Genomic DNA, 13,010 nt, shown 5'->3' with positions numbered 1-13,010 from the left:
GTGTGAGGGTTATGTTTTGTCTTAATGTAACTGTCTCGCTTTGGGTTTGGTTAGGGTTAGGGTAAGGATTAAGTTTAGTGTTTAGTTTTAGGTTTAGGTTTAATGTTAGGATTGGTGTTAGGTTTAGGTGTTAGGGTTAGTGTTAGTTTTGTTAGTTTTGGCTGAGCCTATTGGTCAGGTTTATGGTTTGGATGTTAGGGGGAGGATTATGCTTAGGGTTAGTGTGAGGTTTAGGGTGAGGGTTAGGGTATGGTGACTGGTAGGTTTTGGATTATGGTTTACCTTAGGGTTTCGGTTAGGATTATGGTTTGGGTGTTAGGGTTTGGGTTTAATGTTAGGGTTTGGTTTAGGGGTAGTGTTTGCAGTTAGTGTTAGGGTCAGGGTTAGCGTTTGGTTCAGGGTGGGTTAGGATTTGGGCTGTGGTATCGTTTGTGGTATGGTTATGGTTTGGGTTGAATTAGGGTTAGGGTTATGTTTAGGTTTATGGTTACAGTTAGGATTTTTAGTTAGGGTCAGGGATTTGGTACAGTTCTACCTAGAAATTATTACTGAAATGGTTTCTTTGAATCGCTTATGGTACTCTCACCGAGAGGAAGTTACCTCTGCCTCCCTGCTTGATTCAAGCACCCTGCTTGAATCAAAATTTTCTTTTGAGATATTCAAGAGTACAAATGTTAATAAGTAATTTATATGTTTGCATAACTTCTGTCACTGTAGATCTTTAATGGGTTAGACTTTTTTTGTTACTATAGTGTATAGCATAATTATGGTAGCTGCTACGTCATATAACACTTAAGGTTCTTCACCTTGTTTCTGTATCTATGCCAGTATCAGTCTTTTGTGTTGCCTCACTAAAGAATGTTTTCAGTTATGTGAAGTTAACAAGTAGACAAAGTCTAGATATTGAAATAGATATAGGAATGCGCATGCTTCCTAACACTCAGGACAGTCATTGTATCTGAATTTGAATTTAGATTTAATTCTATTTCTAATAGATTGCTAGTTCTCATGATGTTTAAGAAAAGGTAAAAATTGGAAATTAAGCATAAATGATACAGTGCTATCAGTGTCTGCAGCCCATTTAAGGCAGGATTTCTGGAAGAGCTGGAGGTGGGACACTGCACCAGCTATAGTAAGTTCTTTTTGTTGGTATTGTGCAGCATGCAACTTAATCAGTTGTTGCCTATCAGTGGTATCTTGATGTTGTGTCTGGAGTGTTTTTGGAATAGCTTGGTGCAGGCAAGAGCCTCTACTAAATTCTTCTGGATTGACTAAAAGAATTGCATTGTATCTCTACTTTAAGTTAAATAAACTACCAAAAAAAACCTCCAACTCCCCTTTCCCCAGCCTTCCCAACAAAACAACCAAAATTCCAACCCACAAGTAAAAAACAACCAAAAAACCCTGCAAATACGCTAGTCGTGTGTGGCTGTATTAGTATTTTAAAGACTAAATGGAATCCCAGTGCTAGTGAAAACTTTGTTCACTTATGCTTAACTGCATTCACTTTTAGGTGGTTTTTGATATAAACATCCTAAAATATATGTGTTAAACTAATATTTGTCCCGCCTGCCAGATGAAGCTTAGGTTACTTAAATGTGATATTGGAGGAAAGCCTTTTATTCTTTTTATTTGTTTGCTCTGTGATATTGGACAACTATGAATATGTGATGGTATTTCTTTCAGGAGCTGGTGATGACACAAGAGCCTGGGGTCCGCCTTTTGCTGGGACAGAAAGTGTTTATTTTCTCAGTGTCAATAGAAATAAAAAGGTAAATGGGGTGTGAAACTGAACATGTTTTCTGTAATTACAACTGAATATATAACACTTCTTAGTTTGATTCTTAACATATATAATGGAGCAATACTTATATTGACCTAAAGTTATGATGAATACATTTCAGGAGAAAACCCATAAGTTTTTAGAACAAAAAGGGTTGCAAATCTCTGGTATGGTGCTGTAGGCAGCTGAGGCAAAATGGAAAAGCGAGAGTGCTCCTGCTGGTCTTCAGTTGCTGGCACAAATTAACTGAAAATGAAACCTGCTGAAAGTAAGGGTTATTTTATTTGAGTGATCAGGTTTTTTAGGTGCATCAGCTCAGTTGACCTGTGTCAGCTGGCAGCTGGAGCTGGAAGAGTGCTGCCATTATACCACAGTGAGGTTGGCTAAATCTAGCTTGTGAAACTTTGGGATTAATGTGAAGTTTCATGACATGCTTGAATTGTTTAATGGCTTTTTACCATTGAAAGAAATGTTTCTGGTGTTCCCCTGTGTACTTGCAGTAGCAGGTCCTGTGTAAATATATAGTGAACAGGCTGCACATCTGTCAGACTGGTTTTGGTGCTTGTCTGATCCATTAATGAGATATAGTTCAGCTTGCTTTCCTGAGAGAATTTTTTTTTTTTTTTGCAGGAGGAGGTGGGCTATGTGTTAAAATTTATTTATCCAAATTAGCTCTAGTGTGAAATTTGACTGTTGGTTATGTTTAGAAGAGGCTGGTAATCCCTTTCACATGATTTTTCACATAAATTACTGTTGTATTTTTTTTAATTGCCAGAGTATAGCTATCAACATGAAGGATTCAAAAGGAGTAAAGCTCGTCAAAGAGGTAGGTTTTGATAACATGCGAGGTGTGCTATTTTGTATTGTTGTGATCCTGAGTAATAAGGATTAAACTCTGCATTTCAAATATTAATTTGATAATTTAAAAGATCTATGTATGCAGTACATTTTGTAAATTACAGTATATAGATGAGGTGGAGGAAAAAATGGCATCACCTGTTAAGTGTTTACCACACTAACTGTAAAAATGAGGATACTTTCTGTGACAAAGTAATTTCTTATATTTTCTATCCTTTTTTAAAGTTGCTTTAATAACCACTGTAGCTTTCTGTTCCTTAAATTGATGCCATCCCTATCTGTGATATAACAACACTGAAAACTGGTGAGGCTCTGTTTGTCATGCTATTTGTAGAGTTGTTCATCATTCTGCTTGATATTGAGTGATGTATTTTGAAAGCATTTGGTGCAGAGGTCTTGACATTCCATTATTCATCTCAAATGAAACTTCTGTTTGGAGTTTTGTCAAAAAGTATGTGTAAAGGGAAATTATTTATAACAGGCTTTTGTTTTCAGTTGTCTCATGCTATCATCTGGACAGATGTGTGTAGGATTGAGCGTTGTTCAGCATTGTATTTGTTACTATGATAAGTAGTGTCCATGTCTTTAAAGCAGCTGATGACAAGTATAAATTGGTGTTTCTGACATTGCTTACTCATACATAAATACGAGTTGTGTTGCCAGTGTAAACGCTACAAAGAAATGTAATAAGGTTATAATTTTTTTACCTTTATTAACAAAGGTATTATGGTTAGAATAGACTTTATTTCCTCACATATATTGTATAGGTGGAAGAGGGCAAATCTCAGTTTAGAATCATGTTAAAAACAGGAGTAGAGTGTCTTCATGTATATGACAAAAGCATAGACTTGATAATTAGTCAGTAGTATCAACTAAGATGAAGAAATCTGTTAATCCGGAGTCCCAGCTGCTTTTCATCCTTTGGCACAGCACTACAAAATTTTTTTCAAGGGTCTATTCTTTCATGCATGTTTACTTGATTTCCACAGAATTATTCTTGTGTCTTCTTTATTTCTTTATTCTATGTCACTAGTAGCTCTTTCTTCCCTTTTAATGTTTTTGTCTGACTGTTAACTACTTTCCAAATATTTTGGAAATATATATATTTCCAAATATGTCTTCCTGAATGAAAATTATTTTTTTCTCTTCAGTGATTGTATATGTGCCAGTCCCATGCTCTGACATCTTTTTGTAGTATCTCTTTAGAACATTATTTATCAGTTATTGTCAGAAACTCATTTTAAGAACCTTGAGCATACCTCTCTCCTGTGAATTACTCAGCCTTAACTAATGAACTTTATTTTTTTATTCATGAAGAACTTGGGACTTTAATTGGCTGGGAGCTGATGGCACTTCTTCTCTTCCACTATTTTTAGCTGATAGGTCAATGCGTCCCATGCATTGCTCTCTTACTTGATAAAGCAAACTACTCACATATATATACACACAATATATATATATTTGTTTATATGTATGTGTATGCAGATTCTCCTCTGTAGAGTTCTTGTAAAAACCAAAACACACAAAACAGAAAAAAATACCCAAACAAACAACAGCAAACCAAAAAAACACCAACCAAAACTTCCAAAAGGTATGAGTGGTTTCCTTTATGAAGTTATTAGCATCATTATTTGTTATTCAATTTAATGACTACTTTGGCATGAACTGTGCTGTTTTTTATTTCCTGAGGCATAGATATTGAGCCTATCAGTGTCCTTTCTTGAATAGATAGTACTCCAACTCAGGTCTGTGTTGTATAGCTCTGTTAGATGTTAAAATACAGGCCATGTTTAGAGGAACTTTAGAGCATGAAGTATGAAATTTTTGTTGACAATGGACTTAAAACCCCATTGAGGCTGAAAATCTCTGTGAGTTTTAAGAACATCTAGTTTATTTGGATCAGACTCTGTATCTAGTTTTCCACAATGGCAGAACTGTTGTTCAGTGAGCATCAGTGCTATATATAGACTGCTGCCTTTATGCATTCAAAACTATTTCCAATGAAAACTTTAGATGCAGAGCTAGCACAGCACTTGTAAGGTATCATGAAAACTCCTTTTTCTGAGAGTATATACCCTGCTAAACTGGGCCCAACTCATTATATTCTCACTTAGCACTGCTGTCATTCCACATACATTGCCCAGTCCAGAAGTATGGTGCTTTTCATGTTACCGTACTGTGTGTCATGCTTTCGTCCTCAGTGGCTTGTAGGAGATGATAGCTCTTCAATATAACATGGACAGCAACTTTCAATTGTTTTAGGCCATCCAATCACTGTAATTTTCATAGATTATGAAATCACAGTGAAAGCAATACACAAGTTGTAACCAATTTCATCTCTTGCATGAATTAGGCTAATGCTGTAGCATTACCAGTTTGAAAAGTATTTATGTATGAACTGTGATGGATCTAAATAGAAAATAAAACCTCCTTAACTTTATTTTTCATAAGGGCATTGTGGTTTCTGTTATGATGACACTAGTTTGTAGAAGCTTGGCTAATACACTCCATATTTAATTGGCTGCAAATTAAGCATTAAGCAATTAATATATCAGTTATGCTTAAAAATGGGTGCACAAATGTGTGTACCTGTCAGGGAACATTTCCTAGTTTCCTGTGCACTCACACACACACCCCACACAATTTACCAGGCAAAAAGCCTACAAGTCCCTCAAGGCATACCTCTTTTTTTTTAACATGTAGTTCTCGTGCTTCCGGAGTTAACTTGTGTTAGTCTTATTGAAATTTGCATATGTATATCTGCTTATAACTTTTATAAGAGAGGATGGAATTTAAAGCTGCTCAAGGTTATATGTTAGTCAACATGAGGAGATTTTTGAACAAGGTCATTCATTTGAAAGCAGTGAAAAAAGTCATATTGCTGAGCTTGACAGCATGATTGTATTTGATGTGACTTTAAGATCTTAGTTTTAATTTTAACTTTTTAATTTTAAGTGTTGTTGGGCTCCCTATTCTAGTTCTACATGTAGGAAGTTGGATATATGGCCTTGTTATGGTAATTGTAGTAAATGATTTGAAAATGAAAAGCTATTGAAAAAATTATTTCTAATATGGGGAAAATGTGAATGATGGAGATATATCACTTTCCTTGAGTAAAAGGAGGTAGAAAGAATGTATGTGAAGATTGTTCTGTAAACTATTGTCAAGCCTTAGGAAATTGATGTGATACTGATAATATCACAGTTTTGTCTAATCACTTTAGGATTTTGACAGTCTTCTTTCTAGATATGCAGCATCTCTAATATGTAGTTTGAAGAAGTGCACAGTCTAACAGGCGAAAAAATATCCCTATAGGCTTGTCAATTTTCTTTTATCAGGAAGATTGGAGCCATTTTGATTAGCAAGATTTTAAAATTAAGTTACATGGGAATTTATTCTACTTTTGGGAGCTAATTAACAGATTTTATTCATTCTTTTCTTTTCTAAAGCTTGCAGCAGCATCTGATGTTTTTGTGGAAAACTTTGTCCCTGGAAAGCTGGCTGAAATGGGTCTAGGTTATGAAGACATTAAAAAGATTGCACCTCATATAGTGTACTGTTCAATAACAGGTACTTTATTTTCAATTCTTTTTTGTTCATTATTTTCTTTATTTCAGTCAAAGTGTTATAAAAGTCATTTATCTGTCAGTTCAGATAAATTGAAAGTTTAAGTGAGTTCAATTCAAAAACAGGTATAGAAAAGCTGTGAGGAAGCAACCATGTCAACAGCTTAGTAGCTGTTCAGTGTCATTACCATGCCAGCCTGACATGTTCCTACTGATTTCAAAGGAGCCAGGGTGGGCTGGCCTCCTTGCATTCTGCTTTAAACTAGCTGAAAACTGAGATTTCTTTTTTTTTCTCTCCCAGCAGTTTTACTGAATCAATTTACATATTGTGTGTTTTAAACCTAGTAATCTCAGTGTTTTTTAGTGCCCTGAAGTACCTCTCTCTTCAGAATTGTGCAGTTACCTGTTCATGGAAGCTTTATGTGACTTCTTTACAGTCTACTGCTTGGTAACTGAAACAGTAGAAGAGTTGTATGTACTTTATAAAAGCAGGGAAGAATGAAAAGAAAGTAGACATATGTATGCAGCTCCTGATATTCATATAAATATAATTTTAAGTCTGAAAAACTGCTTAAAAAAATTCAAACAAAAAACCACCCCCCAAAATCTTAATCAAGCACTAAAATGAAAAGTCTAATATTAATATGCAATTAAATTACAGCAGAAGTTACAGATATTTTTAGTTGGGTTTAAAATCTTAGTTACAAACCTGTTTTGCCTCTAAATTTCTGAAGAATAAATGGCTTTGGCTTTTTAGTTACTGGGTATGGGCATCATTTAATAGAAATCAAATAGCTTTTTAGTCTCTTGTGATATATTTATCATATTTGTGTGGCAAATGTCTGAAAATGTCAAGAGCAGAAAGACAATTCTATTCAGGACTTGCTGGGAATCTTTGTTTAAATACCTATTTAGGTTGGTCAGTGGCTAGTTACTACAATGTTTTTTACATTTGCTTGTGCATGTAATCTCACAACTGGAATTTGTCAAGTGGGTTTGCATTTTTTTTGTTTGCTTTTTTGTTTAGTTGCTGTACCCATAATGATAAAAAAATAATTAAAATTACAGCCAAACAATCTGTGTGAGGTACAACTCCCTCTCATTATGTGTCAGATGCTTTGGTCTCTTAATCAACTTTGTGACTCTGTGCTTGCCTCAATAAGTTCATGTCTGCCTTGTACTGGGTAGCCCAGACCTGAGCACAGGACTACAGACATGGCCTCAACAGTGCTGAGAAGAGGGGAAGGATCTACCCTGTTGGCCTGCTTGATACTCTTCCCAGTGCACAACAAAATACTGTTGTCTTCTGCTAAAAGGATGCATGCTTTTATATGTTCTAAGTGCTCCCTCAACTGAGTGTAACTCTTCCTTGCTGCAGACTTTCCCTCTAGTCTCAGGGACCTAGGACTCCTGAGAGCCATATTTTTTTGGTAAATACTGAGGCAAAAAAACATTAAATGCATCCACCTTCATGCCTTTGTTCATTTTGCCGTAGGTTCATGTCTTCCCTAGTCTTCCTTCTGCTGCTCATTTGCTTGCAGAATCCTTTCGTGTTGCCTTTCGTGTCTTTTGCCAAATTCAACTCCAGGTCAGCCTGTGCTTTTCTAACCATATTCTTGTATGATCAAACAGCACCTCTATACTTCTAGGTCACTTGCCTCTGCTTTCACTGCTTGAAAGACAAGTTGGACAAAAATCACATAATCTTGCTGTTGAGAGCTTTGTGTATACTTATAGTTATGTTCTATAATGGAAAACACATAAGCATTATTCATGGACTATGACAACTTGAAGTTGAAATTGTTTGGGACGTAAGGGCTAAGTGATGTTTGTCAGCCATCCATAAAGCAACTTGGAATCTTTAATTATGGTTGTTTAAGTCGTGGATACTCAATAGGTGATAAGCAATATCTATTTAAGGATATTGTATTTAAGGATATCTTTTAGGAATAAAGATGTGAGTGCCAGTGCCCTTAAAAAAAAAAGTCAGCTCATAAATCCATTGAGTTAAGACAGGAAATACTAAAGCCTCAATCTAAGCATATTAAAAGAAGCAACCAGACTAGGACCAAGTATACATCTGTGACAAAGGGAGCTTGATGGTGGTACACAAGAAGGGTTTTTTGACACAATCAGGCAGAAAACCAATTTAAGAAGAATTCCTGATTGATTTCTAAAATTTCTGTGATGTGCTTCTAGAGATTACAATTCCTAACTGTTTTGTGCTCTGGTTGACTTTGCTGCATTCAAGCATGCTTGGGGATTTTTTTTTTGTGTGTTTTTTTTTTGTGGTTTTTTGTTTTGTTTTGTTTTGTTTTGTTTTTGTTTTGTTTTTGTTTTTTTGTTTTGTTTTTTTTTTTTTGGAAGAGAGGTGGGAATAGGTATGAGGCTCTGGGATCCAGGGTCAGGCAAATGATAATGAAGGTGAAGGTCTATCCAAGGCAAGTCAGTCAGCCAGACACATTACAACTACAGCTGTAAGAAAAGGACAGGTGATTGTTGTAGGTGACTCCCTTCTGAGGGGAACTGAGGGTCCTGTATACTGACTGGCCCCATCCCACAGGGAAATCTGCTGCCTCCTTGGGACCTAAGTAAGAGAGATATTACTAGAAGCCTCCTTGGACTGATTCAGCCCTCTGATTATTACCTAATTCTGGGTGTGAAGGTCAGCAGTGACAACTCCTAGGGCAATCAAAAAAGACTTCGGGGCACTGGGATGACTGGTTGAAGTGACAAGGGCACAGGTGGTGTTTCACGCAATGCTTCTGGTAGCAGGGAAGAATGATGAAAGAAACAGGAGAACCCTGATCAACACATGGGTTAAAGGCTGGTGCCATTGGTGCAATTTTGGCTTTTTCCATTATGGGATAGTTTATACAGCACTAGGCTGGCTGCAGGCAAATAAGGCTTGCCTGTCTAAAAGGGTGAAAAGAATTCTAGGCCCATGAGTTGGCAGGGATGATTGAGAGGGCTTTAAACTTGGTTGGAAGGGGGAAGCAAGTAAGACCAGACTTGCTAGACATAACCCTGGGGTGGCATGCCTGTGTCGGGGGTGAAATTGATAGCCTAACTAAAGTGCATCTATATCAGTATCAGTAACAAGCAGGAGGAGCTGGAGGCCATTGTGCAGCAGGAAAGCTATGATATTGTTGCCATCATGGAAATGAAATGGGATGAGGCATGTAAGTGGAGTGCTGCAATAGGTGGCTACAAGCACTTCAGGAGGGACAAGTGAGGAGGGAGAGGTGATGGGGGGGCTCTGTACATTAGGGAGTGTTTCAACTGTATAGAGCTCAAGGATAATGATGACAAGGTTGAGTATCTATCTATCAGGGGGAAGGCCAACAAGGCAGACATCCTGATGAGAGTCTGTTATAGACAGCCCAACCAGGATGAAGGGATGGATGAACTATTCTGTAAGCACTTGGCTGATGTTTCACAATTGCTAGCCCTTGTTCTTGTGGGAGACATTAACTTGTGGGATGTCTGCTGGAAACTCAACACAGTGGAGAGGAGGCTGTCTAGGAGGTTCCTGGAGTGTGTGGAAGACAACTTTCTGACACAGCTGGTAAGTGAGTTTAACAAGGGGGGTGCCCTGCTGGACCTGCTGTTTACAGAGAAGGGCTGGTGGGAAATGTGGTGGTCAGATGACATCTTTGGCACAGTGACCATGAAATGATAGAGTAATCAATTCTTGGTGAAGTAAGGAAGGGGGAAGCAAAACGTCTGCCTTCGACTTTGGGAGGATGGACTTTGGCCTACTCAGGACACTTGTTCAGAGAGTTCCTTGGGAAACAGCCCTTAGAAACAAAGGGGTCCAGAAAGGCTGGACATACTTCAAGAAGGAAATCATAAAGGCACAGGAGGAGGCTGTCCTTATGTGCCAAAAGATGAGCTGGCAGGGAAGAAGACTGGCCTGACTGAATAAGGAGCTTTTGCTGGAACTTGGGGAAAAAAAGACAGTTTAGGAAGAAGTCGCAGGCAACTCAGGAAGAGTACAAGGGTGTCATTAGGTCACATAGAAAGAAAATTAGAAAGACAAAAGCTCTTCTAGAACTCAATCTGGCCACCTCTGTGAAAGATAATAGAAAGTGTTTTTATAAATACATTAACAACAGAAGAATGGCTAAGGAAAATTTCCAACCTTTATTGTATGCAAAGGGGAACATTGTAACCAAGGATAAGGCTGAGCAGTTAATGCCTCTTTTGCCTCAGTCTTCAACAAGAAAAATGGGTTATCAACCAGCTCCCTGAGCTGGTAGACAGGGACAGGGAGCAGAATAGAATCCCTGTAATCCAGGAGTAATTAGTTTGTAACCTGCTGTTCCAGTTAGACACTCACAGGTCCATGGGGTGAGATGGGATTCACCCAAGGGTAGTGAGAGAGCTGACAGAAGAGCTTGCCAAGCTGCTCTCCATCATTTATCATCAATCCTGGCTAACTGGGGAGGTCTCAGGTGAACAGGTTGATCGAGGTGACGCCCATTCACAAGAAGGGCCAGCAGGAGGATTCAGAGAACTACAGACCTGTCAGCCTGACCTTGGTGCCCAGGGAAGTTGTGGAACGCATTATCTTGAGTGCATTACATTACATGTACAGGATAGCCAGAGGATCAGGCCCAGCCAGCCCAGTTTGTGAAAGACAGGTCCTGTTTGACCAACCTGATCTCCTTTTATGACCAGGTGGCCCACCTAGTGGATGGGGGAAAGGCTGTGGATGTGTCTACCTGGACTTCAGCAAAGCCTTTGACGCTGTCTCCCTCAGCATTCTCCCAGAGAAGCTGGCAGCCCGCAACTTGGACAGGTGCACACTTTCCTGGGTGAGGAACTGGCTGGACATCTGGGCCCAGAGAGTGGTGGTGGATGGTGCCACATCCATTTTGTGGCTAGTTATAAGTGTGGCTCCCTAGGGCTCAATATTGGCCAATCCTGTTCAATAAAGTTATTGATGATGTGGACAAAGGGATCAGGTGCACCTTCAGTAAGTTCGAGGATGACACAGAGTTGGGAGGGAGTGTTGGTCTGCTGGAGGGTAGAAATCTCTGCAGAGGGTTCTGGCCAGGCTGGATAGATGGGCCAAGGCCAGTGGTGCGAGGTTCAGTAAGGTGAAGTGCCAGGTTCTGCACTTAGGTTGCAACAACCCCCTGCAGCACTACAGGCTGGAGGAAGAGTGGCTGGAAAGCTGCACAGCAGAAAGGGAGCAGGGCATGCTGATTGACAGCAGCTGAACACAAGCCAGCAGTGTGCCCAGGTAGCCAAGAAGGCCAATAGCATCCTGGCCTGTATCAAAAAATAGTGATTGTCCCTCTGTACTCAGCACTGACTGGTTCAGCACCTGCTGGCATTTTGTGGTTACAGTGATAGTAGCCATGGATCCTTGTCATGGATTAGGTTATTTGCCAGATCCTTTAAGTGGTTCAGATGCTGGAGGGCTGCACTCCTTGTGACACTGTTTTTGTGTATCCTGTTATATAGGAATTGCTATTTTGTACTGCTTGATGTGAGCCAGATCAGGCTGGGCTTGTCTTCAGAATATATCACATTGGTCATGTGCCGTGAATGGTTCATATGTGCTGTCTGTAATATAACAACACTTGTATGTATTTCATTACTTCTCTTTCTGGATAGTACATAAATTATCATAGAGATGTTATCAGCTTACTTTTTGTTTATTATTTACTTTGCCCTCCTTGCTCTAAGCTATGGTATCACTGTGAAGTCTAATCAATCCCAGTTCTAGTAGTATATGTTCCTTCTGTCCTCCTTTTCTCATCAATTCTGATGGCCAACAAATAACAACACTAAGAAAAAGCAGAGCCATGATAAAAAGGTCTCTCACTCTTTCAAGTCTTCATTTAAAAGAACAGAAGTTCTTGGTGTTTTAAGAAAGAAACTGTAATTTGTGGGTTTTTTAATGTAGCAAAACAAACCTACTTCCTTTTTTGGTTTTGTGTTTAAGAACAGCTGAAACATTCTGTGAGAAATTTTGAAAGCACTCAAACTTCTCATTCTTATGCAACTTAAAATTCAAGATTTGACTCCATTACATAAAGTACTTTTTGTTAATGAAACATATATGGAGGTGACTGGTTCAGGTGAATAGTCACATATTGTAGCAGAATATAAAATCTAAGAGACACGTCTCTTAAAATCAGAAAATATGCTACTTTATAACTTAAACAGTATTGAGCCATTTTTCTTTAATACAGGAATAATTTCTGCGTGTAGTTGCCTCTCTAAATTTTGGACAATTGAAAATAGTACAATGATATACAGCGATAGTAAAATGAAATATAGTATAATTTTCTCAGAAAGTCCAGGGTCATATGTAGGTGAAGAGTTTAGACATAGGTAATGCCAGATGCTGTCTTTTTTATGGCATTTTGGAAGCTGTGATTAGCAAACTGAGTTTCTTATCCAAACAGCTCTGATTGAATCTATACAGCTCTGCAGTGAGTGCTGCAGGGTTTTGAGGATTTCTGGGACATTTCCCAATGTTCCTGCTGCTTTGAGTGCACTTGAGCTCCAAATTGCCTGTTCTCACTCACAAGCTGGCTTTGCTTGGCTAGAACTAGTTTAAATATAATATATTTTGGTAGTTCTGTGGTTGAGATTGGTTTAAGTTCTGGAAAACTGGATGGTTAAAGAAAATAATGTACAGGTCACAAGGGAGTGACCATTTCAACATGATCTGCGTAACGCTCTCACTAGGAAAGTCACAGTTTATTCCTGAACGGGAGGGGGCACTGTTTGAAAGGACAACATGGTTTCCAAACTAGAACACTTTTAAAATTTTTTCTTAA

At 38.5% G+C, this 13,010-nt stretch overlaps 1 protein-coding gene across 2 annotated transcripts in view; it reads left to right on the top strand.

Annotated features, from left to right (window-relative positions):
- The window catches only part of SUGCT (succinyl-CoA:glutarate-CoA transferase), a gene marked incomplete at its 5' end in the record, with an annotated part of 342,330 nt that overhangs the window by 9,422 nt on the left and 319,898 nt on the right, over positions 1-13,010 (top strand). For both annotated transcript variants that reach the window (XM_082285668.1, XM_082285667.1), the window contains 3 exons: positions 1,687-1,772; positions 2,559-2,609; positions 6,091-6,211. In XM_082285668.1, the coding sequence (XP_082141794.1) occupies positions 1,687-1,772; positions 2,559-2,609; positions 6,091-6,211 (258 nt within the window). The remainder of the gene's footprint in view (positions 1-1,686; positions 1,773-2,558; positions 2,610-6,090; positions 6,212-13,010) is intronic.

The sequence above is a fragment of the Coloeus monedula genome (genome assembly GCF_965178545.1).
Source record: "Coloeus monedula genome assembly, chromosome: 1".
Classification (NCBI taxonomy): domain Eukaryota; kingdom Metazoa; phylum Chordata; class Aves; order Passeriformes; family Corvidae; genus Coloeus; species Coloeus monedula.
The sequence above is the reverse complement of the archived record's forward strand: the minus strand, read 5'-3'. Positions and strand labels throughout refer to the sequence as shown.